Raw genomic sequence first — 27,087 nt, forward strand, 5'->3', positions numbered from 1 at the left:
TCCCCAATGTCCCCAGTGTCCTCCAGTGTCCCCAATGCCCCCAGTGTCCCCAATGTCCCAGTGTCCCAAATATCCCCCAATGTCCCCAATGCCCCCAGTCCCCCCAGTGTCCCCAGTCCCCCCAGTGTCCCCAGTCCCCCCAGTGTCCCCAATGTCCCCAGTGTCCCCAATGTCCCCAGTGTCCCCAATGCCCTCAGTGTCCCCAGTGTCCCCCTGTCCCCGCATGTGTCCCCCTGTCCCCGATTGTCCCCAGCTGTCCCCACGTCCCCTCGGGGTCAGACTCATTTATTGGGGGGCCCCGAGGCCGCCCCCCCCCCCAATTAAATACAAACCGCAGCCGCCCCCCCACGCCCCCCGCCATAGTGCAAACCCCCCGTGACACCGGGGACACCCCTGGGACACCCCGGGGACACCCTGGGGACACCCGGGGACACCCCGGGGACACCCGGGGACACCCTGGGGACACCCAGAGACACCCTGGGACACCCCGGGGACACCCTGGGGACACCCCTGGGACACCCTGGGACAGGGGATCGAGGCTGCCCCCCCAAACTCGGGGTCAGTGCAAAGTGAGGTGGGGGGGGGCAGTGCAGGGCGGTGGCATTTGGGGACAGCGGGTGGCAGCAGGAGCGGGTGGCAGCGTCCCCGGGTCGCGCTGGGACAGGGTGACACCGTGACACCGTGACACCGTGACACCGTGACACTGTGACACTGTGACACCGCCACCAGGTGCCAGTGGGGCGCGGTTTTCCCACCCACAGGTCCTGTCCCGGGGGAGGTGACAGCGCTGGGGACGTGTCCTGGTGTCCCACGGGTGTCCCACGGGTGTCCCACGGGTGTCCCCTGCGGTGGCCCGGTGTCCCAGCAGTGTCCCTTCAGTGTCCTGCCGGTGTCCCCTGCCGCGTCCGTGTCGGTGCCAGCTCGGTGTCACCCCACGTGCCAGCAGCTCCCGGTGCCGTGGTGACAATTCCCGGTCTGGAGGTGACAATTCCCAGTCCCATGGTGGCAATTCCCACTGGTGACAATTCCCATTCCGGTGGTGACAGCTCCCATGGTGACAGTTCCCGCTGGTGACACATCTCGGGTTGTTCCCAGTCCGGGGGTTCCCAGTTTGGTGTCCCCAACCCGGTGGTGGCAGCTGTGCCTTGAGGACACATCCTGGTGGTTCCCCAGGGCGGTGACAGTTCTGTGACAGCGTCCCCAGGGCGGTGACAGTGTCCTGAGCCTGGTGACAGTTCTGTGACAGCCTGGGGACAGTTCCCGGGACAGTGTCCCCAGGGCGGTGACAGTTTTGGGACAGTGTCCCCAGCACAGTGACAGTTCTGTGACAGTGTCCCCAGGGCGGTGACAGTTTTGGGACAGTGTCCGCAGCACAGTGACAGTTCTGTGACAGTGTCCCCAGGGCGGTGGCAGTGTCCTGAGCCCGGTGACAGTTTTGGGACAGTGTCCCCAGGGCGGTGGCAGTGTCCTGAGCCCGGTGACAGTTCTGTGACAGTGTCCCCAGGGCGGTGGCAGTGTCCTGAGCCCGGTGACAGTTTTGGGACAGTGTCCCCAGAGTGGTGACAGTGTCCCCAACGCGGTGACAGTTCTGTGACAATGTCCTGAGCCCGGTGACAGTTCTGTGACAGTGTCCCCGGTGCGGTGACAGTTCTGTGACAGTGTCCCCAGCGCGGTGGTGGCCGTGCCAGTGTGGGGATGGGCACCGTGGGTGTCCCGGGCCAGGGCTGTGGAGTGGGGGATGTCACCGAGGCGGGTGACACGGCCACGCAGGTGACATTGTCCTTGAGGGGGTCCCCAAGCTGTGGGGTATCTCCAGGCCACGGAGTGTCCCCAAACCATGGAGTGTCCCCAGGTCGTGGGGTGACCCCAAGCCCTGGGATCTCCTGAGGTTCTGGAGTGTCCCTCACTGTGGGTGTCCCCAAACTCTGGGATGTCCCCAGGCCCTGGGATGTCCCCAGCTCTGGGATGTCCCGCCGGGTGTCCCTGTCCCGCCGGGTGTCCCTGTCCCCGCCGGCCCCTCAGGCCTCGGAGGCCGCCTGGGGTTTCAGCTGCGCCTTCTCCATGGCGGTGCCGTAGGGCCCCGAGCGCTTGAAGAAGCCCAGCTGGGGGGACAGGGGGGTCAGGGGGACCCCAAAGTGTCCCCGGGACCCCCCGGTGCCACCCCAGTGTCCCCCAGTGCCTCCCAGTTCCCCCCCAGTTCCCCCCCAGTGCCACCCAGTTCCCCCCCAGTGCCACCCCTGTGTCCCTGTGCGCTCCCCCAGTGTCCCCAGTGCCCCCCCAGTGCCCCCCAGTTCCCCCCCAGTGTCCCCAGTGCCCCCCAGTGCCACTCCTGTGTCCCTGTGCGCTCCCCCAGTGTCCCCAGTGACTCCCCAGTGCCCCCCAGTTCCCCCCCAGTGCCCCCAGTGCCCTCCAGTGCCACCCCTGTGTCCCTGTGTGCTCCCCCAGTGTTCCCAGTGTCCCCCAGTGTCCCACCAGTGACTCCCCTGTCATCCCAGTGCCCCCCAGTTCCCCCCCAGTGCCCCCCAGTGCCCTCAGTGCCCCCCCAGTGCCACCCCTGTGTCCCTGTGCGCTCCCCCAGTGTCCCCAGTGCCCCCCCAGTGTTCCCAGTGTCCCCCCCAGTGTCCCCCAGTGTCCCACCAGTGACTCCCCCGTCATCCCAGTGCCTCCCAGTTCCCCCCCAGTTCCCCCCCAGTGCCCCCCCAGTGCCACCGCAGGTCTCCCAACCCCCCAAGCTCCTCACCCCCACCATGCAGAGACCCCCCGACCCCTCTGAGCTCCCCCAAATCCCCCCAAACCCCCCCAGCCCCCCCAAATCCCCCCCCAGGCCCCCCAAACCCCCCCAGCCCCCCGGCCCACCTTGTAGAGGCCGTAGCAGAGGAGGCCGAGCAGGAGCAGCCCCAGCAGCACGGCCAGGACCACCGCCCACACCGGGACCCCCGCCCCCGCCTCGGGCCGCGCCCGCGCCAGCGCCGTCACCACCTGGGCAGGGACAGGGGCACCCAGTGTCACCCTGAGCCACCCTGTGTCACCCACAGTGTCACCCTGAGCCACCCTGTGCCACCCAGTGTCACCCTGTGTCACCCACAGTGTCACCGTGTGTCACCCACAGTGTCACCGTGTGTCACCCAGTGTCACCCTGAGCCACCCTGTGTCACCCTGAGCCACCCTGTGTCACCCACAGTGTCACCGTGTGTCACCCAGTGTCACCCTGAGCCACCCTGTGCCACCCAGTGTCACCCTGTGTCACCCACAGTGTCACCCTGAGCCACCCTGTGTCACCCACAGTGTCACCGTGTGTCACCCAGTGTCACCCTGTGTCACCCACAGTGTCACTGTGTGCCACCCTGTGTCACCCAGTGTCACCCTGAGCCACCCTGTGCCACCCAGTGTCACCCTGTGTCACCCACAGTGTCACTGTGTGCCACCCTGTGTCACCCAGTGTCACCCTGAGCCACCCTGTGTCACCCTGAGCCACCCTGTGTCACCCAGTGTCACCCTGTGTCACTCACAGTGTCACCGTGTGTCACCCAGTTTCACCCTGAGCCACCCTGTGCCACCCAGTGTCACCCTGTGTCACCCACAGTGTCACCCTGTGCCACCCTGTGTCACCCACAGTGTCACCGTGTGTCACCCAGTGTCACCCTGAGCCACCCTGTGTCACCCAGTGTCACCCTGTGTCACCCACAGTGTCACCCTGTGCCACCCTGTGTCACCCACAGTGTCACCGTGTGTCACCCAGTGTCACCCTGAGCCACTGCCCACACCGGGGCCCCCGCCCCGCCCGTGCCAGCGCTGTCACCACCTGGGCAGGGACAGGGGCACCCACAGTGTCACCGTGTGCCACCCTGTGTCACCCACAGTGTCACCCTGAGCCACCCTGTGTCACCCACAGTGTCACCGTGTGCCACCCTGTGTCACCCAGTGTCACCCTGAGCCACCCTGTGTCACCCACAGTGTCACCGTGTGCCACCCTGTGTCACCCAGTGTCACCCTGAGCCACCCTGTGTCACCCACAGTGTCACCGTGTGCCACCCTGTGTCACCCACAGTGTCACCCTGAGCCACCCTGTGTCACCCAGTGTCACCCTGTGCCACCGCCCACACTGGGACCCCCGCCTTCCTCGGGGCAGGACCGTGACAGCGCTGTCACCTCCTGCCACCCCCGACCTCAGCGTCACCCATGGTGTCCCCCCCATGTCCCCAGTGTCCCCATTGTCCCCATTGTCCCCCCGGTGTCACCTGCAGCCGGTGGCGCGGCAGCCCCTCGGGCCGCAGGCGGTACGGGAGCTGCAGCACGCGGAACTCGGCGTCACAGCGCAGGGACAGCGGCCACGGCTGCGGCTGGAGGGGACACGGGGACACGGGGACACGGGGACAGCCTCAGTGACAGGGACACGGGGACACGGGACACGGGGACAGCCTCAGTGACACCCTCAATGACAGGGACACGGGGACAGGGGGACAGGGGGACAGCCTCAGTGACACTGTCAGTGACAGGGACACGGGGACACGGGGACAGGGGGCAGCCTCAGTGACAGGGACACGGGGACAGGGGGACACGGGGACAGCCTCAGTGACACCCTCAGTGACAGGGACACGGGGACAGCCTCAGTGACACCGTCAGTGACAGGGACACGGGGACACGGGGACAGGGGGACAGCCTCAGTGACAGGGACACGGGGACACGGGGACACGGGGACAGCCTCAGTGACAGGGACACGGGGACACGGGACACGGGGACAGCCTCAGTGACACTGTCAGTGACAGGGATATGGGGACACGGGGACAGGGGGACATGGGGACAGCCTCAGTGACACCCTCAGTGACAGGGAACACAGGGACACAGGGACAGGGGGACACGGGGACAGGGGGACACGGGGACAGCCTCAGTGACACCCTCAGTGACAGGGACAGGGGACACGGGGACAGGGGGACACGGGGACAGGGGGACACGGGGACAGCCTCAGTGACACCCTCAGTGACACCGTCAGTGACAGGGACACAGGGACAGGGGGACACGGGGACACCCCTGAGTGCCACCAGGACACCCAGGGCACATGTGGGAACACAGGGGACACCCAAGGGCCACTCCTGGGGGGGGTCCCAGGGGATCCCGGGGGGTTCTGGGGTCCCGGGGCAGTTTTGTTGTCCCTGGGAGGGTCCCGGGGCAGTTTTGGGGTCCTGGGGCAGTTTCGGGGTCCTGGGACAGATTCGGGGTCCCGGGGCAGTTTTGGTGTCCCCAGGGCAGTTTCGGGGTCCCGGGGCAGTTTCGGGGTCCCCGGGGGGGTCCCGGGGCAGCCCGGGGGTCTCACCTGGCGCAGGGGGGGGGTCCGCAGGCGGAAGCTCAGCCGCAGCGTGACGCGCTGCTGCCGCTCCAGCCCCCCCGAGGGGCAGCTCAGGCGGAAACACTCGGCCTCGGGACAGCCCTGCGGCCACCGCGGGGTCACCGCGGTCACCTCGGGGTCACCGGGGTCACCGCGGGGTCACCGGGGTCACCGCGGGGTCACCACGGCCACCCCGGGGTCACCACGGCCACCCCCAGGGTCACCGGGGTCACCGCGGGGTCACCACGGCCACCCCGGGGTCACCACGGCCAGCCCCGGTCACCCCCCGTCACCTCCGGAGTCACCACAGTCACCCCGGGGTCACAACGGTCACCCCCAGCCACCCCCGGGGTCACCCCGGCCACCCCCAAGGTCACCATGGTCACCCGCGGCCATCCCCGGGGTCACCCCCAGGGTCACCATGGCCACCCCCAGGGTCACCATGGTCACCCCCGGCCACCCCCGGGGTCACCCCCGGGGTCACCGCGGCGCCCCCGCCTTGGGGACACTGTCGCGGCGGTGACAGGGGAGTGGCAGGGGGACAAGGGGACAGTGCCACTCACCAGCGTGTCCCCGGTGTCCCCGGTGTCCCGGCGCTGCAGGACATGCGGCCCGGGGCTCTGCTCCCGCTCCTGTGGGACAGAGGGACACGCTGGGGACAGGGGGACAGCGCTGGGGACAGGGGGGACACACTGGGGACAGCCCTGGCCACCCCCAGCACCTCCCGATGTCCCCAGTGTCCCCAGTGTCCCCACTGCCCCCAGTATCCCCAGCACCCCCATTGTCCCTGATGTCCCCAGTGTCCCCAATGTCCCCAGCACCCCCAATGCCCCAAGTTTCCTCAATGTCCCAGTATCCCCAATGTCCCAGTGTCCCCAATGTCCCAGTGTCCCCAGTGTCCCCAATGTCCCCAGTATTCCCAATGTCTCAGTGTCCCCAGTGTCCCCAGTGTCCCCAGTGTCCCCAGTCCCCCAGCGCCCCCAGCACCCCCAGTGTCCCATGTCCCCAGCACCCCCAATCCCCCTGGTCTCCCCGCTGTCCCCATGTCCCGGTCCCCCCATGTCCCATGTCCCGGTCCCCTCGTGTCCGTGTCCGTGTCCATGTCCGTGTCTGTGTCCATGTCCGTGTCCCATCCCCCCGTGTCCATGTCTATGTCCGTGTCCGTGCCCGTGCCCGTGTCTGTGTCCCGTCCCCCCGTGCCCGTGTCCATGTCTGTGCCCGTGTCCGTGTCCATGTCCCGTCCCCCCGTGTCCGTGTCCGTGTCCCGTCCCCCCGTGCCCGTGCCCGTGCCCGTGTCCGTGTCCGTGTCCCGTCCCCCCGTGCCCGTGCCCGTGCCCGTGTCCGTGTCCGTGTCCCGTCCCCCCGTGTCCGTGCCCGTTCCCGTGCCCGTGTCCGTGTCCCGTCCCCCCGTGCCCGTGCCCGTGCCCGTGTCCGTGTCCGTGTCCCGTCCCCCCGTGTCCGTGCCCGTTCCCGTGCCCGTGTCCGTGTCCCGTCCCCCCGTGCCCGTGTCCGTGTCCGTGTCCGTGTCCCGTCCCCCCGTGTCCGTGCCCGTTCCCGGGCTCGTTCCCATGTCCGTGTCCCGTCCCCCCGTGCCCGTGCCCGTGTTCGTGTCCATGTCCGTGCTCGTTCCCGTGTCCGTGTCCCGTCCCCCCGTGCCCGTGCCCGTGTCCGTGTCCATGTCCGTGCTTGTTCCCGTGTCCGTGTCTGTGTCCGTGCCCGTGTCCGTGTCCATGTCCGTGCTTGTTCCCGTGTCCGTGTCTGTGTCCGTGCCCGTGCCCGTGCCCGTTCCCGTGCTCGTTCCCGTGTCCGTGTCCCGTCCCCCCGTGCCCGTGCCCGTGTCGCACCGCCAGGCGCAGCGGGTCGCTGCCGTGGCTGGCCGAGCAGTTGGGCAGCCCCGCGTGGCCGGTGACGTAGAGCAGGGGGTGGCCGCGGTGGCCCAGGGGACAGCGCAGCTCCAGCGTGCCCTGGCTGATGGCACCGGGACCCTCGTTCACCACCTGCCACACGGGGACACCGCGTGTGGGGACACCGCGTGTGGGGACATGGGGACACGGACAGGGGCGCTGGGGACACGGGGACATGGGGGGATACGGGGACACAGGGGACATGGGGGACACGGGGACACAGGGGACACAGGGGACACGGGGACACAGGGGACACAGGGGACACGTGGGGACACGGGGGGACACGGGGGGACACGGAGGGATATGGGGACACGGGGGACACGGGGGACACGGGGGACACGGGGGGATATGGGGACACGGGGGACATGGGGAACATGGGGACACGGGGGACATGGGGGACATGGGGACACGGGGGACACGGGGGGACATGGGGGGACAGGGGACATGGGGGACATGGGGACACGGGGGACACGGGGGGATATGGGGACACGGGGGACATGGGGAACATGGGGACACGGGGGACATAGGGGACATGGGGACACGGGGGACACGGGGGGACATGGGGGGACAGGGGACATGGGGGACATGGGGACACGGGGGACACGGGGGATACGGGGGACACGGGGGACATGGGGGGACACGGGGGACACGGGGGGATATGGGGACACGGGGGACATGGGGGGACATGGGGGGACAGGGGACATGGGGGACATGGGGACACGGGGGACACGGGGGATACGGGGGACACGGGGGACATGGGGGGACACGGGGACACAGGGGACACAGGGGACACGTGGGGACACGGGGGGACACGGGGGGACACGGAGGGATATGGGGACACGGGGGACATGGGGGGACACGGGGGACACGGGGGGATATGGGGACACGGGGGACATGGGGGGACATGGGGGGACAGGGGACATGGGGGACATGGGGACACGGGGGACACGGGGGATACGGGGGACACGGGGGACATGGGGGGACACGGGGGACACAGGGGGATATGGGGACACGGGGGACACGGGGGACACGGGGACACAGGGGACACGGGGGACATGGGGGACACGGGGGACATGGGGGACACGGGGGGACACGGACAGGGGGTGGCATTGGGGACACGGGGGGACACGGGGGGGGACACGGGGACACAGGCACAGGGCACACTGGGGACACGGAGGACATGGGGGACACGGGGGACACGGGGGGGACACGGGGGGACACGGGGTCAGGACCTGGGGACCCCCAGGGCTCGGGGATGGGGGGACAGCCCCGATTTGGGGACACAGGGAGCCCAGGATTGGGGACATGGGGACCCCGGGGTTGGGGACACAGAGACCCCTGGCTGGGGACACGGGGGGGTGGGGACATGGGAACCCTGGGGTTGGGGACATGGGGGAACCCCAAAATTAGGGACATGAGATCCCAGGGCTGGGGACACGGAGATCCAAGGCCGGGGACATTGTGACACCAGCCCGGTGGCACTGTCACCCCAGCCCGGTGGCACTGTCACCCCAGGCCGGGGCCGTGTCCCCCGGGCCGTGTCACCGTGTCCCCACCTCGTAGACGTGCTCCACGGGTGGCCCCAGGTCCTGCAGCCGCTGGGGGGGGTCGGGTCCCCAGCCCCCCTCGGGGACGGTGACAACGTCGGGCCGGGACACCCTGAGGGGACACCGGGGTCAGCGCCGCGCGTGTCAGCTCCGTGTCACCTCCGTGTCACCTCCGTGTCACCTCCGTGTCCCTGTGTGTCCCCTCTGTGCCCCCTGTGCGTCACCTGTGTGTCCCACCTCATGTCCCCTCGTGTCCCCTCCATGTCCCCTCTGTCACCCCAAGGCACCCGGGGGGGATGTGACAGCTCCCAGGGCCACCCTCGTGTCCCCATTGTCCCCAGGCTGTCCCCGTGGCCCCATTGTCACTCACCCCAGCATGGACACCCTGGCTGTCCCCATGTCCCCAGGCTGTCCCCTGTCCCCATGTCCCCAGTGTCCCCAATGTCCCCAGTGTCCCCAATGTCCCCAATGTCCCCAATGTCCCCTGTCACTCACCCCAGCATGGACACCCTGGCTGTCCCCATGTCCCCAATGTCCCCAATGTCCCCAGTGTCCCCAGTGTCCCCAATGTCCCCAATGTCCCCTGTCACTCACCCCAGCATGGACACCCTGGCTGTCCCCATGTCCCCAATGTCCCCAATGTCCCCAATGTCCCCAGTGTCCCCAATGTCCCCAATGTCCCCGTGTCCCCATGTCCCCATGTCCCCAATGTCCCCGTGTCCCCATGTCCCCAGTGTCCCCAATGTTCCCAGTGTCCCCATGTCCCCAATGTCCCCAATGTCCCCCCAATGTCCCCAATGTCCCCATGTCCCCGTGTCCCCTGTCACTCACCCCAGCACCGACACCCTGGCTGTCCCCATGTCCCCAATGTCCCCAATGTCCCCAATGTCCCCAGTGTCCCCATGTCCCCATGTCCCCGTGTCCCCTGTCACTCACCCCAGCACCGACACCCTGGTGGCCGCCCTCACGGCCAGCGCCACGGCCACCACGGGGCTCTGCGAGTTGTTGGCGTTCTTGCTGCGGGGGGAGGGGGTCACGCCCGGGCACCCCGGGGACCCCCCCCACCTTGGGGACCCCCCCCACCTTGGGGACCCCCCCACCGTGGGGACACCCCCACCTTGGGGACCCCCCCCACCTTGGGGACCCCCCCACCTTGGGGACCCCCCCACCGTGGGGACACCCCCACCTTGGGGACCCCCCCCACCGTGGGGACACCCCAGCCCCACAAACCGGGGGTGCCACCCCCCTGTTCTCCTCCCAAGCCCCCAAAACGGGTTGCCAGCCCCTCCTGACCCCCCAAACTGGGGGTGCGCTCCATGCCCCCCAATGCCCCCCGTGCCCCCCGTGCCCCCCAATGCCCCCCGTGCCCCCCAATCCCCCCCGTGTCCCCGTGCCCCCCGTGCCCCCCAATCCCCCCGTGACCCCGTGCCCCCCATGCCCCCAATCCCCCCCCGTGCCCCCCAATGCCCCCCGTGCCCCCCGTGCCCCCCATGCCCCCCGATGCCCCCCAATGCCCCCCGCGCCCCCCGCCCGCCCCACCTGCGGATCTGCAGCTCGAAGGTGACGCTGTCGCTGCTGTCGCTCAGGTGGGGGAGGGTGAAGCGCAGCCCCCCCCGGATCTGCGGCCGTGGGGACACGGGGGGGGTCAGCCCGGAGCCCCCCAGAGACCCCAAAACCCCCCAGAGACCCCCAAAACCCCCCAGAGACCCCAAAACCCCCCAGAGACCCCCCAAACCACCCAGAGACCCCCAAACCACTCAGAGACCCCCTAAACCCACCCATAGCCCCCTAAACCCACCCACAGACCCCCAACCCCCCCAGAGACCCCCAAACACCCCCATAGCTCCCCAAACCCTCCCCAGCCTCCCCAAACCCACCAGAGCCCCCCAAAACCTCCCAAAATCCCCCAAAGCTCCCCCAGACTCTTCCAAAGCCCCCCAAACCCCTCCCAAATCCCCCCCCGGATCCCCCAAAACCCTGACAAACCCCTCCCAAAGCCCCCCAAAGCCCCCCAAAACCCTGACAAAACCCCCCAAACCCCTCCTAAATCCTCCCAAATCCCCCCCCGGATCCCCCAAACCCCTCCCAAATCCCCCCCAAAGCCCCCAGCCCCACTCACGCTGGCCCCCGCCTTCATGGGGTTGCCCAGGTCGCAGACCAGGGGGCTCGAGCCGTTGCCCCCCCCCAGCTCACAGCTCAGGGCCGAGAAATTCTGGGGGGGGGGGGAGCGGTGGTGACCCCCCACCCATTCCTGGGGACCCCCCCAGGCGCTTCTGACCCCCCCCCAAGCCCCCAAAGCCCCCCCCCAACACCTCAGACCCCCTCCCCAGCCTCAGGGTGAGCCCTCAACCCCCCCAAGCCTTGTCCCCCATCCCCTCTAGCCCCTCCCCACCCCGGGGTGCCCCCAAACCCCCTTCCCCATCACCTTTAGCCCCCTCCCCACCCCGGGGTGCCCCCAAACCCCCTTCCCCATCACCTTTAGCCCCCTCCCCACCCCGGGGTGCCCCCAAACCCCCTTCCCCACCCCCTCCCCACCCCGGGGTGCCCCCCAAGCCCCCTCCCCACCCCCTGCCCACCCCGGGGTGCCCCCTCACCCCGTGGGGCCGCAGCACCCCCGAGTAGAGCGCGCCCGGGGGGGGCCGCAGCAGCAGCTCGGCCTCGTAGGCGCCGCCCTCGCCCACGTTCCGCGCCACGAAGGTGACGTTGAGGCTGTTCCTGTCCCCCAGGAACACGGCCCGGCGGTCCCTGGGGTGACATTGGGGTGACATCCATGGGGACATGGCCAGGGACACCCCAAATCCCCCCAAAACCCCCCCAGGAACACGGCCTGGCGGTCCCTGGGGTGACATTGGGGTGACATTGGGGTGACATCCATGGGGACATGGCCAGGGACACCCCAAATCCCCCCAAATCCCCCCAGGAACACGGCCCGGCGGTCCCTGGGGTGACATTGGGGTGACATTGGGGTGACATCCATGGGGACACCCCCAAAACCCCCCCAGGAACACGGCCCGGTGGTCCCTGGGGACATTGGGGTGACATTGGGGTGACATTGGGGTGACATCCATGGGGACACCCCCAAAACCCCCCCAGGAACACGGCCCGGTGGTCCCTGGGGACATCGGGGTGACATTGGGGTGACATTGGGGACATCCATGCGGACACCCCCAGGACACCCTGGGCACGGCCACCCCTCCCCAGCCCCCCGGTGTCTCCGTGTCCCCCGATGTCCCCCCGTGTCCCCGTGTCCCCGTGTCCCCTGTCCCTGTCCCTGTCCCTGTCCCTTACGCGCTGGCCTCGAGCTGCAGGTCGGGGACGCAGACGTTGTCCTCGCCACAGTCCAGCTGGATGTGGGCCTGGGGACACAGGGGACATCAGGGGGACACTGGGGACACTGGGGACACTGGGGACACAGGGGACATCAGGGGGACACTGGGGACACTGGGGACACTGGGGACACTGGGGACATCAGGGGGACACTGGGGACACTGGGGACACTGGGGACATCAGGGGGACACTGGGGACAGAGGTGACACAGGGGACAGCTGGGTGATGAGGGACACAGGGGACACCCAGACGACACTGGGTGACACACAGGTGACACAGAGGTGACACAGGTGACACACAGGTGACACAGGTGACACGGGTGACACAGGCAGCACGCAGAGGTGACACAGGTGACACAGGTGACACACAGAGGTGACACATGTGACACAGGTGACACGGGTGACACAGGCAGCACGCAGAGGTGACACAGGTGATACAGGTGACACAGGTGACACACAGAGGTGACACATGTGACACGGGTGACACGGGTGACGCTGACCTTGGCCTCCAGGCGTGTGCGCGTGGCCGGGGCCAGCAGCGGTGACAGCCCTGGGGGCGGAGGGGACACGGCCGGGTCCAGGGCCAGGCTCAGCGACACCGGGATGGGCGACAGCTTGTCCCGGAACTCGGACTCGTTCTGGGGACAGTGAGGGGACAGTGGGGACAGGGACAGGGACACCGCAGTGACAGCTTGTCCCGGAACTCGGACTCGTTCTGGGGACAGTGGGGACAGTGACAGTGGGGACAGGGACAGGGACACCGGGATGGGCGACAGCTTGTCCCGGAACTCGGACTCGTTCTGGGGACAGGGACAGTGACAGTGGGGACAGGGACAGGGACACCGCAGTGACAGCTTGTCCCGGAACTCGGACTCGTTCTGGGGACAGGGACAGTGACAGTGGGGACAGGGACAGGGACACCGCAGTGACAGCTTGTCCCGGAACTCGGACTCGTTCTGGGGACAGTGGGGACAGTGACAGTGGGGACAGGGACAGGGACACCGGGATGGGCGACAGCTTGTCCCGGAACTCGGACTCGTTCTGGGGACAGTGAGGGGACAGTGGGGACAGGGACAGGGACACCGCAGTGACAGCTTGTCCCGGAACTCGGACTCGTTCTGGGGACAGTGGGGACAGTGACAGTGGGGACAGGGACAGGGACACCGGGATGGGTGACAGCTTGTCCCGGAACTCGGACTCGTTCTGGGGACAGTGAGGGGACAGTGGGGACAGGGACAGGGACACCGCAGTGACAGTGGGGGACACCGTGGGGACAGCGAGGGGACACCCCAGGGGGACAGCTTGGGGCAGTTTCGGGTCAGTTTTGGGTCAGTTTCGGGTCAGTTTTGGGTCAGGTTTTGGGTCAGTTTTGGGTCAGTTTTTGGGGCAGTTTTGGGTCAGTTTTGGGTCAGTTTTGGGTCAGTTTTTGGGCAGTTTTGGGTCAGTTTTGGGTCAGTTTTGGAGCAGTTTTTGGGGCAGTTTTGGGTCAGTTTTTGGGTCAGTTTTGGGTCAGTTTTGGGTCAGTTTTGGGGCAGTTTCAGGTCACTTTTTGGGTCAGTTTTGGGTCAGTTTTTGGGTCAGTTCTGGGGCAGTTTTGGGGCAGTTTGGGAGCAGTTTGGGGTCAGGTTTTGGGTCAGTTTTGGGGCAGTTTTGGGGCAGTTTTTGGGCAGTTTTGGGTCAGTTTTGGGGCAGTTTTGGGGCAGTTTCAGGTCACTTTTTGGGTCAGTTTTTGGGGCAGTTTTGGGGCAGTTTCAGGTCACTTTTTGGGTCAGTTTTGGGCAGTTTCTGGTCACTTTTTTGGTCAGTTTCAGGTCAGTTTTGGGTCAGTTTTGGGTCAGTTTTGGGGCAGTTTTTGGGCAGTTTTGGGGCAGTTTTTGGGCAGTTTTGGGTCAGTTTTTGGGTCAGTTTTTGGGCAGTTTCGGGTCAGTTTTGGGGCAGTTTCAGGTCACTTTTTGGGTCAGTTTTTGGGTCAGTTTTTGGGTCAGTTTTGGGTCAGTTTTTGGGCAGTTTTTGGGTCAGTTTTGGGTCAGTTTTTGGGCAGTTTCAGGTCACTTTTTGGGTCAGTTTTTGGGTCAGTTTTCGGGTCAGTTTTGGGTCAGTTTTTGGGCAGTTTTTGGGTCAGTTTTGGGTCAGTTTTTGGGCAGTTTCGGGTCAGTTTTTGGGCAGTTTCGGGTCAGTTTTGGGGCAGTTTTGGGTCAGTTTTTGGGTCAGTTTTGGGTCAGTTTTTGGGTCAGTTTTGGGTCAGTTTTGGAGCAGTTTTTGGGTCAGTTTTTGGGTCAATTTTGGGCAGTTTCGGGTCAGTTTTTGGGTCAATTTTGGGCAGTTTCGGGTCGGTTTCGGGGTCCCCCTTACCCTGAGGAACACGGCCAGGGTTCGGCAGCGCGGGGTCCCCCCGTTGGGGACCTCCAGGGTCAGGTTCCGGGTGGGGGAGGGGGGCGCCCCCCCCGCGCCCCCCCCAGGAACAGCGCGCGCCGCGCCCCCCCCGCCTTGGCCCCGTCCACGCTCAGCTCCAGCGCCAGCCCTGGGGACAGCGCGGGGACAGCGTGGGGACACGTCGGGGACACGTTGGGGACACGTCGGGGACACGTCGGGGACAGCCCCGGTGTCCCCTCCTGTCCCCAGGGCTGCAGTGCCACCCCCTGGGGACACGGGGACACGCGGGGGGCATCCCCGCTGTCCCCTGTCCCCCCCTCTGTCCCCTGTCCTGTCCCCTGTCCCCCTCTGTCCCCTGTCCCTCTCTGTCCCCTGTCCCCCCCCATCCCCTGTCCCCCCCTCTGTCCCCTGTCCTGTCCCCTGTCCCCTGTCCTGTCCCCTGTCCCCCCTCTGTCCCCGTCCCCCCCTCTGTCCCCTGTCCTGTCCCCTGTCCCCCTCTGTCCCCTGTCCCCCCCCATCCTCTGTCCCCCCTCTGTCCCCTGTCCTGTCCCCTGTCCCCCTCTGTCCCCTGTCCCCTCACCGATGGGCCCGGGCAGGTGACGTCCGGAGGCGTTGAGGCAGAAGGTGACATTGATGCTGGCGGGAGGTGACAATGAGGTGGCACCACGTGTCCCCTCAGTGTCCCCCCGGCCACCCCTGGCTGTCCCCAGCACTGTCCCCCTCGGTGTCCCCCCAGCAGGGACACCCAGGGACGCCGCAGTGTCCCCAGCGCTCCGTCCCCGTGTCCCCTTCCAGTGTCCCCCATCCCCTCTCCATTGTCCCTGCTCTGTCCCCCCGTGTCCCCGTGTCCCTGTGTCCGCTGTGTCCCCACTGTCCCCCCCGTGTCCCCTGTGTCCCCGCTGTCCCTGCTGTCCCCCTGTCCCCCCTGTCCTCGTGTCCCCGTGTCCCCCCGTGTCCCCACTGTCCCCCCCTGTCCCCTGTCCCCCCGTGTCCCCATGTCCCTGTGTTCCCCTGTCCCCCCGTGTCCCCCCTGTCCCCCGTGTCCCCGTGTCCCCGTGTCCCCCCGTGTCCCCCTGTCCCCCATGTCCCTGTGTCCCCCGTGTCCCCCCGTGTCCCCCCGTGTCCCCCTGTCCCCCCGTGTCCCCCCTGTCCCCCTGTCCCCCCGTGTCCCCCGTGTCCCCCGTGTCCCCCCGTGTCCCCCGTGTCCCCCGTGTCCCCTGCGTGGTGCCACCCACCAGGCCACGTGCTGGCCGCTGCCCGGCAGGACGCAGCCGCGCTCCTCGGGGTTGAACATGGTGGGGACGATGGCCAGGCTGGCGCTGGCCTGGACAATGGGGCGGCCCCTGGGGGGACAGCGGGTCAGGGACCCCGGGACACCGGGACACCGGGACACCGGGATCCCCGGACACCGGGACACCGGGACCCCCGGGACACCGGGACACCGGGACCCCCGGGACCCCGGGACCCCGGGACACCGGGACACCGGGACCCCCGGGACACCGGGACACCGGGACCCCGGGACACCGGGACACCGGGACCCCCGGGACCCCGGGACACCGGGACCCCCGGGACCCCCGGGACCCCCGGGACACCGGGACCCCCGGGACACCGGGACACCGGGACACCGGGACACCGGGACCCCGGGACCCCCGGGACACCGGGACACCGGGACACCGGGACACCGGGACACCGGGAGCCCCGGTGGCGCTGCTGACAGCAGGGACACGGAGACACGGGGACAGTGGGGACACGGGGACAGTGAAGACACGGGGGACACGGGGGACACGGGGGACAGGGGGACAGGGGGGGACACGAGGGGACACGGGGGGACACGGGGGACAGTGGCACTCACCTGTAAACCACGGCGGCGTCCGCCCCGAAGGCGCCAACCAGGAGATCTGTGGGGACAGCGGGGTCACTGGGGGGACACGGGGACACCGGGGGGACATGGGTGACACTGGGGGTGACACGGGGGGTGACAGGGTTGACACTGGGGGTGGCACGGGTGACACGGGGCTGACGGGGGTGGCACAGGTGACACGGGGGTCACACAGGTGACACGGGGGTGGCACAGGTGACACGGGGGTGGCACAGGGGGTGACACAGGTGACACGGCGGTGACACGGGGGTGACACGGGGGTGACGGGGCTGACGGGGGTGGCACAGGTGACACGGGGGTGGCACAGGGGTGGCACAGGTGACACGGGGGTGGCACAGGGGGTGACACGGGGGTGACACGGGGGTGACACGGGGGTGACACGGGGGTCACACAGGTGACACGGGGTGGCACAGGTGACACGGGGGTGGCACAGGGGGTGGCACAGGTGACACGGGGGTGGCACAGGGGGTGACACGGGGCTGACGGGGGTGGCACAGGTGACACGGGGGTGGCACAGGGGGTGACACAGGTGGCACAGGTGACACGGCGGTGACACGGGGCTGACGGGGGTGGCACAGGTGACACGGGGGTGGCACAGGGGGTGGCACAGGTGGCACAGGTGACACTGGGGGTGACACGGGGGTGGCCCTCACCCGGGTAGCCGTTGCCGTCCAGGTCGGTGGCCCCGCGCAGCGCGGCCCCGAAGAAGTCGGGCTGGCCGCGGGGCGCGCCCAGCCCCCGCAGCAGCTGCGCGGGCCGGGGCCGCAGCCCCGCGCCGCCGCCGCGGAAGATGAACACGAGCCCGCGGCGGCCCTCGGCCCCCAGCGGCGCCCCCACGGCCACGTCTGGGCACGGCGGTCAGCGGGGCGCCGGCAGCCCCGAGCTCCCCGTGCCCGGTAACGCCCCCGGAGCGCCCGGGGCCGCCGGTGCCCCCATGAACCCCCATGAACCCCCATGAACCCCCATGAACCCCCATGATCCCCCCATGAACCCCCATGAACCCCCAGGAACCCCAGGAACCCCCATGAACCCCCCACGAACCCCCCACGAACCCCCATGATCCCCCCATGAACCCCCCACGAACCCCCATGAACCCCCATGAACCCCCATGAACCCCCATGAACCCCCCACGAACCCCCCACGAACCCCCATGATCCCCCCATGATCCCCCCATGAACCCCCCACGAACCCCCATGAACCCCCATGAACCCCCATGAACCCCCATGAACCCCCATGATCCCCCCATGAACCCCCCATGAACCCCCAGGAACCCCCATGAACCCCCCACGAACCCCCAGGAACCCCCATGAACCCCCATGAACCCCCCACGAACCCCCAGGAACCCCCATGATCCCCCCATGAACCCCCCATGAACCCCCATGAACCCCCCATGAACCCCCATGATCCCCCCATGAACCCCCCATGAACCCCCATGAACCCCCCATGAACCCCCATGATCCCCCCATGAACCCCCCACGAACCCCCCATGAACCCCCCATGATCCTCCCACGAACCCCCATGAACCCCCATGAACCCCCATGATCCCCCCATGAACCCCCCATGAACCCCCATGAACCCCCCACGAACCCCCCACGAACCCCCATGATCCCCCCATGAACCCCCATGAACCCCCAGGAACCCCCATGAACCCCCATGAACCCCCATGAACCCCCCACGAACCCCCCATGAACCCCCATGAACCCCCATGAACCCCCATGATCCCCCCATGATCCCCCCATGAACCCCCCACGAACCCCCAGGAACCCCCATGAACCCCCCATGAACCCCCCATGAACCCCCCATGAACCCCCCATGATCCTCCCACGAACCCCCATGAACCCCCATGAACCCCCATGAACCCCCCACGAACCCCCAGGAACCCCCATGATCCCCCCATGAACCCCCCATGAACCCCCATGAACCCCCCATGAACCCCCATGAACCCCCATGAACCCCCATGAACCCCCCACGAACCCCCATGAACCCCCATGAACCCCCATGAACCCCCATGATCCCCCCATGAACCCCCATGAACCCCCATGAACCCCCATGATCCCCCCATGAACCCCCATGAACCCCCATGATCCCCCCATGAACCCCCATGAACCCCCCATGAACCCCCATGAACCCCCATGAACCCCCCACGAACCCCCCACGAACCCCCACGAACCCCCATGAACCCCCATGATCCCCCCATGAACCCCCCACGAACCCCCATGAACCCCCATGAACCCCCATGATCCCCCCATGAACCCCCCATGAACCCCCATGAACCCCCACGAACCCCCCACGAACCCCCCACGAACCCCCCATGAACCCCCCACACCCCCGTTCCCCCCGGTCTCGTTCCCGGTACCATTGTACCCGTCCCGGTACCACCCGGTACCCCCGTTACCACCCCCCCCCCCCCCGGTGTCTCCCCAGTGCCCCCCGTTCCTGGTACCCCCCGGTACCCTCCTTCCCGGTACCCCACATCCCGGTACCCCCGTTCTGAGTACCCCCGTCCCGGTACCCCATTCCGGTACCGTTGTACCTGTCCCGATACCCCCCGTTCCCGGTACCCCCATTCCCGGTACCCCCATTCCCGGTACCCCCGTTCCCCCCGCCCCGGTGCCCCGTTCCGGTACCGTTGTAGCCGTCCCGGTACCTCCCGTTCCAGTACCCCTGGTACCCCCGTTCCCGGTACCCCCGCTCCCCCCGCCCCGGTGCCCCGTTCCGGTACCGTTGTACCCGTCCCGGTACCCCCGTCCCGGTACCATTCCCCCCGCCCCGGTGCCCCGTTCCGGTACCGTTGTACCCGTCCCGGTACCCCCGTCCCGGTACCATTCCCCCCGCCCCGGTGCCCCGTTCCGGTACCGTTGTACCCGTCCCGGTCCAGGTCTCCGAGCGCGGCGATGGCGCTGCCGAAGCGGCCGAACTCGTGGGTGCCGGTGAGGGCGGCGGGCGCGGCGGGGCCCCGGTCCCGCTGCAGGAACACGTACACGCGGCCGAGCTCCCGCGCCCCGCCGCCGCCGCTGCGGGCCATGAACAGCGGAGCGCCCACCAGCAGGTCCGACAGCCTGGAACGGCACCGGGAACCGGTCACCGGGGAACCGGGAATGGGTCACCGGGGGAACCGGGAATGGGAACGGGAATGGGAACGGGACCGGGAACCGGTCACCGGGGAACCGGGAACGGGAACGGGACCCGGGAACGGGAACGGGAACGGGAACCGGGGAACCGGGAACGGGTCACCGGGGAACCGGGAACGGGAACGGGACCCGGGAACGGGAACGGGAACGGGAACCGGGGAACCGGGAACGGGTCACCAGAGGAACCGGGAACGGGAACGGGAATGGGACCTGGGAACGGGACCAGGAACGGGTCACCAGGGAACCGGGAACGGGAACGGGAACGGGTCACCGGGGGAACCGGCACCAGCACTGGGACCGGTCAGTGGGGGAATCGGCACTGGGAACGGGTCACCGGGGGAACCGGCACCGGCACCGGGACCGGTCAGTGGGGGAACCAGGACCGGCACCGGGAACGGGTCACCGGGGGAACCGGCATCGGGAACGGGACCCGGGAACGGGACCGGGAACGGGTCACCGGGGGAACCGGCACCGGGAACGGGAACCGGGAACGGGAATGGGAACGGGACCGGGGGAACCGGCACCGGGACCGGTCAGTGGGGGAATCGGCACTGGGAACGGGTCACCGGGGGAACCGGCACCGGGAACAGCACCGGGAACGGGACCGGGTCAGTGTGGGGAACCGGGACCAGCACCGGGAACCAGGTCAGTGGGGGAGAACCGGGACCGGGAACAGAACCAGGGCACCGGGGACACCGGGACCGGGAACGGAACCGTGTCAGTGTGGGGAAACCGGGACCGGCACCGGGAACCGGGTCAGGGTCAGGGAACTGGGAGCTGGGTCAGTTTGGGGGCACCGGGACCGGGAACCGGGGGGCACCGGGGGGCACCGGGGCACCGGGAGCACCGGGCACCGGCTCAGCGGGGATGTCCCATGGGGTTTCCCGGGGGGTTTTGGGGATCCCGGGGGGGTCCCGGTGGGGTTTCACGGGGGTCCCGGGGGTGCCGGGAGTCCCGGGAGGGTCCCGGGAGGGTCCCGGGGGGGTTTCACGGGGGTCCCGGGGGGGTTTCACGGGCGTCCCGGGGGTCCCGGGGGTCCCTCACCCGTCGTTGTTGACGTCGGTGGCGGCCACGGCGTAGCCGAAGTACGAGGCCATCTTGGGGGGGGGGGACAAAACGGGGTGAGGGAGGTGAGGACCCCCCAAATCCGTGCCCCCCCCACCCCTCCCTGAGGACCCCCCACCCCATTTAGAGCCCCTCCCCCATTTCCTCCCCCCCACCTCGGGTCCCTTCTGGGTACCCCCGGACCCCCCCAGACCCCCCCAAACCCCCCTGGGACCCCCCAGGACCCCTCCTGGAACCCCCAAAACCCCCAAGACCCCTCAGGATCCCCCCCAGACCCCTCCAGGACCCCCGGGACCCACCCAGGACCCCCCCAGACCCTCCCAAAACCCCCCCGGGCCCCCCCAAACCCCCCGGACCCGTCCCCACCTGCTCCCCCGAGAAGTTGTACAGGGACCTCATGTTGGTGCCATTGAGGATGGTGACCTGGGGACACCGAGGGGACACCCAGGGGACACTGAGCCAGCGGGGGGGGGACACGGGCACTGCCACCGCCCCGGTGCCCCCCGTGTCCCCTTTGTGTCCCCAGTGCCCCCCGTGCCCCCCGTGTCCCCTCCGTGTCCCCAGTGCCCCAGGATGGAGCCATTGTGTCCCTCCCCGTGTCCCCAATGTCCCCAGTGTCCCTTTTGTGTGTCCTTCCATGCCCCCCCATGTCCCCCCAGTGTCCCCTCTGTGTCCTCCCGTGTCCCCTTTGTGTCCCCTTTGTGTTCCCCACTTTGTGTCCCCCCGTGTCCCCCTGATGTCCCCTCTGTGTCCCCCCAGTGCCCCCTCTGTGTCCCTCCAGTGTCCCCCCATGTCCCCCCAGTGTCCCCTCTGTGTCCCCCCAGTGTCCCCTCTGTGTCCCCCCCTTACGTAGCCGTAGGTGAGGTTGCCCTTGGGGACACCGGCCACGAAGTCTGTGGGGACAAAGGGACAAAGGGACAGGGGGACAAAGGGACAGGGGGACTCTCTCAGGTGGCGGCCGGGGGTGGCTGTGTCACCCTCGGTGTCACCCTCGGTGTCACCCTGGGTGTCACCCGCTGTCACCCACCTTGTGTGTTGTCACCACTGAACTCCCCGACTGCCACCGAGTAGCCTGGGGGGAGAGAGAGTGTCACCTGGGTGTCACCTGGGTGTCACTGCCCATGTCCCCCATGTCCTCATGATGTCCCCATATCCCCGTGTCCCCATGTCCCCATGTCACCCATGTAGCTGTCCCCGTGTCCCCATGTCCCCATGATGTCCCCATGATGTCCCCGTGTCCCCATGATGTCCCCCTGTCACCCATGTAGCTGTCGTCGTGGCTGGGCTCCGCCTGCCGTGTCTGCAGCTGTCCCCGTGTCCCCATGATGTCCCCGTGTCCCCATGATGTCCCCGTGTCCCCATGATGTCCCCCTGTCCCCGTGTCCCCATGATGTCCCCGTGTCCCCATGATGTCCCCATGTCACCCATGTAGCTGTCGTCGTGGCTGGGCTCCGCCTGCCGTGTCTGCAGCTGTCCCGGCACCTCCTGGATCAGGTACTCGGGGAAGTTCCCGGCCGCGATCTGCGCCTGCGTGGCCGACAGCACCTGGCCTGGGCGGGGGACACGGGACATGGGACACGGAACACGGGACATGTGAGAACCTGGCCTGGGTGGGGGACACGGGACACGGGACACGGGACACGGGACATGTGAGAACCTGGCCTGGGCGGGGGACAGGGGACACGGGACATGGGACATGGGACAGGGGACTTGGGACAGGGGACATGGGACACAGGACATGGGACAGGGGACATGGGACATGGGACATGGGACACGGGACACGGGACATGGGACATGGGACATGGGACAGGGGACATGGGGACACCTCAGCGCCTGGCCTGGGACACGGGACATGGGCACACGGGACAGAGGACATGGGACATGGGGACACGGGACATGGGGACATGGGACACTGAGAACCTGGCATGGGACACAGGACATGGGGACATGGGGACATGGGGACATGGGGACATGGGGACATCTCAGCACTGCCTGGGGACAGGGACACCCCACTCCAGCTGGGGACACCACCCCAGGCACCACGGGACAGGGACAGAGGGGACAGGCAGGGCACACTGGGGACACAGGGGACACGGGTGACACAGGAGGTGACACAGGAGGTGACACGGGTGACACGGGTGACACGGGTGACACGGGTGACACGGGGCCAGGCTCTCACCTTGCCAGAAGAAGCTGCCCGGCCCCCCCAGCAGCACCCGGCCGGTCTGCAGAGACAGCGGGGACCCCTCAGCTGGGGCTGCACCCAAATCCGGGCACCCCAAAAACCCCAAAAAACCCAAAAAACCCCAACCCCGGCACCCCAAAAACCCAAAAACCCCAAAATCCCAAACCCCGGCACCCCAAAAACCCCAAAAACCCCAAAAAATCCCAAACCCCAGCACCCCAAAAACCCCAAATACCCCCAAAACCCCAACCCCAAACCCCGGGACCCCCCAAACCCCCCAAACCCCCGGGACCCCTCAATCCCCCCAAACCTCCCCAGGACCCCCCAGGACCCCCAAACCCCTGGGACCCCCCAAATTCCCCCAAACCCCCAGGACCCCCAAACCCCCAGGACCCCCAGGACCCCCCAATCCCCACAAATCCCCCCAATCCCCCCAAACTCCCAGGACCCCCCAATCCCCCCAAATTCCCCCAAACCCCCGGGACCCCCCAGGACCCCCAAACCCCCAGGACCCCTCAATCCCCCCAAACCTCCCCAGGACCCCCCAGGACCCCCAAACCCCTGGGACCCCCCAAAACCCCAGGACCCCCCAAAACCCCCAGGACCCCCAAACCCCCAGGACCCCCCAAAACCCCCAGGACCCCCAAACCCCCAGGACCCCCAAAGCCCGCCCCCCCGGCCCCGCGCCCACCTGGGTGAACTCGGCGCTGAAGCCGCCCTGGCAGAAGCCCTGCCCGGCCGCCGAGCTCAGGTCTGGGGGCACAGGGGGGGTTTTGGGGTTTTTTTGGGTTTTTTTGGGGTTTTTGGGGGTCCAGGGGGGCGGTTTGGGGTCCCACCCCCTCCCCACGGTTTGGGGGAGTCACCCTGGGGGTACCCGAGGGGTCTGGGGGCATCTTTGGGGGTCCTGGGGGATCCCGGTGGAGTTCTGGGGGTCTCGGGAGGGGTTTTGGGGGTCCCAGGCTGTTTTTGGGGTGGTTCTGGGGTCCCGGGGGTGTTTTTTGGGGTATTTTTTGGGGTGTTTTTGGGGGTATTTTTGAGGTTCCGGGGGTGTTTTTGGGGTATTTGTGGGGGTATTTGGGGGGTGTTTTGGGGGTATTTTTGGGGTATATTTGGGGTATTTTGGGGGTGTTTTTGGGGGTGTTTCTGGGGTGTTTTTGGGAATTTTTTGGGGGTATTTTTGGGGGTGTTTTTGGGGGTATTTTTGGGGGTGTTTCGGGGGTGTTTCTGGGGTGTTTTCGGGTTGTTTCGGGGTGTTTTGGGGTCCCACCTGAGCGGCAGGGCGCGTACTCCACGAACTTGGAGAAGTTGCCCAGCGAGAGGAAGCAGGAGCCCACCGGCTCCCGCGCCCCCCCCTCCTCCTTCGGGGGGCTCCAGCTGTACAGGGGGGCGCAGGCCTGGGCCGGGGGACACGGGGGGACACGGGGGACATGGGGTGACACCCCTGGGGTGCCCCCATCCTCCCAATGTCCCTCCAGTGTCCCCAATGTCCCCCCGTCCCCCGTCCCCCTGTCCCCCTGTCCCAAACCAGGATGGAGCCATTGTGTCCCCCCAGTGTCCCCCCTGTCCCCAGTGTCCCCCCTGTCCCCCTGTCCCCAATGTCCCCCTGTCCCCCTGTCCCCCTGTCCCAAACCAGGATGGAGCCATTGTGTCCCCCCAATGTCCCCCCTGTCCCCAGTGTCCCCCCTGTCCCCAATGTCCCCAATGTCCCCAATGTCCCCCTGTCCCCCTGTCCCAAACCAGGATGGAGCCATTGTGGGCCCCCAATGTCCCCCCTGTCCCCAATGTCCCCAGTGTCCCCAATGTCCCCCTGTCCCCCTGTCCTGTACCAGGATGGAGCCGTTGTGTCCCCCCAATGTCCCCCCTGTCCCCCTCTCCCCAATGTCCCCCCTGTCCCTCTGTCCCCCTGTCCCATACCAGGATGGAGCCATTGTGGGCCCCCAATGTCCCCCCTGTCCCCAGTGTCCCCAATGTCCCCCCTGTCCCCCCTGTCCCCCTGTCCCCCTGTCCCCAATGTCCCCCCTGTCCCCCTGTCCCCCCGTCCCGTACCAGGATGGAGCCGTTGTGGGCCCTCACGGTGGCCCCGAACCACTGCAGGGATTTGAACTCCACGGGCTCGGGGCCCTCGCTGCTGTTACCCCCAAAGTCGTGGGTGCGGGTCCCTGGGGGGACAGGGACAGGGACAGGGATGGGGACAGGGACAGGGACAGAGGGACGGGGACAGGGACAGGGATGGGGACAGGGAGAGGGGACAGGGACAGGGACAGGGATGGGGACAGGGAGAGGGGACAGGGACAGGGACAGGACAGGGATGGGACAGGGATGGGGATGGGGACAGGGACAGAGGGGACAGAGGGGACAGGGACAGGACAGGGGCAGGGACAGGGATGGGACAGGAACAGGGACGGGGTCAGGCCACCCCCCTGTCCCCCGGGGACCCCCCCGGCCCCCCCGGCCCCGGGGTTGATCATTAACGGGAGCCAAGGCCAGCGGGGGGATGGGGACAGGGACAGGGGACGGGGACACGGAGCTGCCCTGGGGGGCTCCTGGGTGTCCCCCGGGGGTGTCCCCATCCCTGTCCCCACATGCCTGGGGGGGGGTCTGTCCCCCCGTCCTGTGTCCCCATCCCTGTCCCCTGCCCATGTCCTGCTGCTGTCCCCGATCCTGGGGGTTGTCCCTGTCCCTGTCCCCATTCCTGGGGGGTTTGTCCCTGTCCCTGTCCCCATTCCTGGGGTTCCTGTCGCCACCGTGTCCCTGTCCCCATTCCTGGGGGGTTTGTCCCTGTCCCTGTCCCCATTCCTGGGGGGTTTGTCCCTGTCCCTGTCCCCATTCCTGGGGTTCCTGTCCCCACCGTGTCCCTGTCCCCATTCCTGGGGGGTTTGTCCCTGTCCCTGTCCCCATTCCTGGGGGGTTTGTCCCTGTCCCTATCCCCATTCCTGGGGGTCCTGTCCCCACCCCACACGTGTCCCCCCGTGTCCCCGTGTCCCCGTGCCCCTCACCGATGTGGTCGAAGGCGATGGGGGTGCAGCCGCCGCGGGGGGGCCAGGGGCAGTGGAACACGGCGCCCCCCTGGGTGACGTTGGGCTGGCTCGTGTTGGCCTTGGGGGCGCCCACCAGGATGCTGACACTGGGGGGGACGGGGGACTCGTCACCCACGGGGCACCCACGGGTGCTCCGGGACCCCTCCCGGCCCGGGGGGGAGCACCGAGACCGGGAGGAGGGGGGGACACGGCCGGGGGGGGCCCCGGGACCCTCACCGGGCACTCCCCGGTTCGTCCCGGGACCCCCGTGGGGTCACACGTGGGGCTGGGGGGGCGGCAAGGCTGTGCGTGGGTCCCCCCCAGATGTTCGGGTCCCCCCCCAGATGTTTGGGTCCACCCCAGATGTTCGGGTCCCCCCCAGATGTTCGGGCCCCCAGATGTTCGGGTCCCCCCAGATGTTCGGGTCCCCCCGAGCCCCCCGGGGCAGCTCCCGGCTCCGGTTACAGGAAACGCTCCGGGCCCGGGGCAGCGGGGCCCCGGGACCCCCGGCGGGGCCGGCGCGGGGGGACCCCGGGGGACCCCGGGGGACACCGGGGACCGGGGCTCGGCCCCGCTCGGGACCCCCGGGCCGGACCCCCCCGGTTCCCGTTCCCCGGCCCCGCTTCCTGCTTCCCATCCCCGGTTCCCCGGCCCGGTGTCCTGGCCCAGTCCCCGGGACCTCCCCGTTGCCCGGGTCCCGCTCCCACTCCCCCGTCCCGCTTCCCGCTCCCGGTTCACACTTCCCGTTCCCTTTCCCGGATCCCGCCGCCCCCGCCCGCTGCCGTTCCCGGCGGCCCTTCTCCTTCCCGGTTCCCGCTGTCCCGTTCCCGTTATCCCGCTCCCGGTGCCCTCCCTCCGAGCCCCGCCCCGCTCCGCGGCCGCTCCCCGTCCCACCGGGCCGCTCCCCTCCCGGGCGGCCGCTCCCGGTGCCGGTGCCGGTGCCCGGTTCCCGTTCCCGGCGCCGGGACCGCTCCCCTCGCTCGGTCCCTCCGCTCCCGTCCCGCCGCCCTCCCCGCTCCCGGCGGCCGCCCCCGCCCCGTCCCGTCCCGGTGCGGTTCCCCGCGGGCGGTCCCGGTTCCCGGTGCGGTTCCCGGTGCGGTTCCCGGTGCCGTTCCCGGTTCCCGGCCCGGTTCCCGGTACCTGCGGGGCTCGGGCAGGTAAAAGTCCAGAGCGAAGCCGAAGAAGGAGCCGGGGGCCCCGCGGAAAACCTCGGGCCGCGACGCCTCCAGGTTGAAGGCAGCGACCGGCGGGAGCAGCAGCGGGAGCAGCACCGGCAGCGGCACCGGCAGCGGCAGCCGGGGCCGGGGGCGGCGCGGCGGGGCCGGGGCCGGGGCCAT

At 68.4% G+C, this 27,087-nt stretch overlaps 1 protein-coding gene across 1 annotated transcript; it reads right to left on the minus strand.

The window, feature by feature from the left end:
- Positions 1 to 271: 271 nt before the first annotated feature.
- Positions 272 to 27,087, minus strand: ITGA5 (integrin subunit alpha 5). The gene is given in 32 exon segments (XM_077788580.1): positions 272 to 2,102; positions 2,857 to 2,979; positions 4,239 to 4,340; positions 5,312 to 5,425; positions 5,887 to 5,955; positions 7,168 to 7,320; positions 8,784 to 8,886; positions 9,711 to 9,791; positions 10,314 to 10,393; positions 10,894 to 10,986; positions 11,361 to 11,440; positions 11,443 to 11,519; positions 12,063 to 12,130; positions 12,601 to 12,738; positions 14,453 to 14,530; positions 14,533 to 14,621; positions 15,054 to 15,109; positions 15,709 to 15,816; positions 16,326 to 16,371; positions 17,006 to 17,197; positions 19,209 to 19,411; positions 20,528 to 20,580; positions 20,915 to 20,971; positions 21,398 to 21,441; positions 21,576 to 21,620; positions 21,973 to 22,098; positions 22,728 to 22,773; positions 23,425 to 23,486; positions 24,001 to 24,127; positions 24,780 to 24,892; positions 25,730 to 25,857; positions 26,891 to 27,087. Coding segments are annotated over 32 exon segments (3,135 nt in total). The 3' UTR covers positions 272 to 2,018.

Source organism: Lonchura striata, chromosome 27 (genome assembly GCF_046129695.1).
Source record: "Lonchura striata isolate bLonStr1 chromosome 27, bLonStr1.mat, whole genome shotgun sequence".
NCBI classification, from domain to species: domain Eukaryota; kingdom Metazoa; phylum Chordata; class Aves; order Passeriformes; family Estrildidae; genus Lonchura; species Lonchura striata.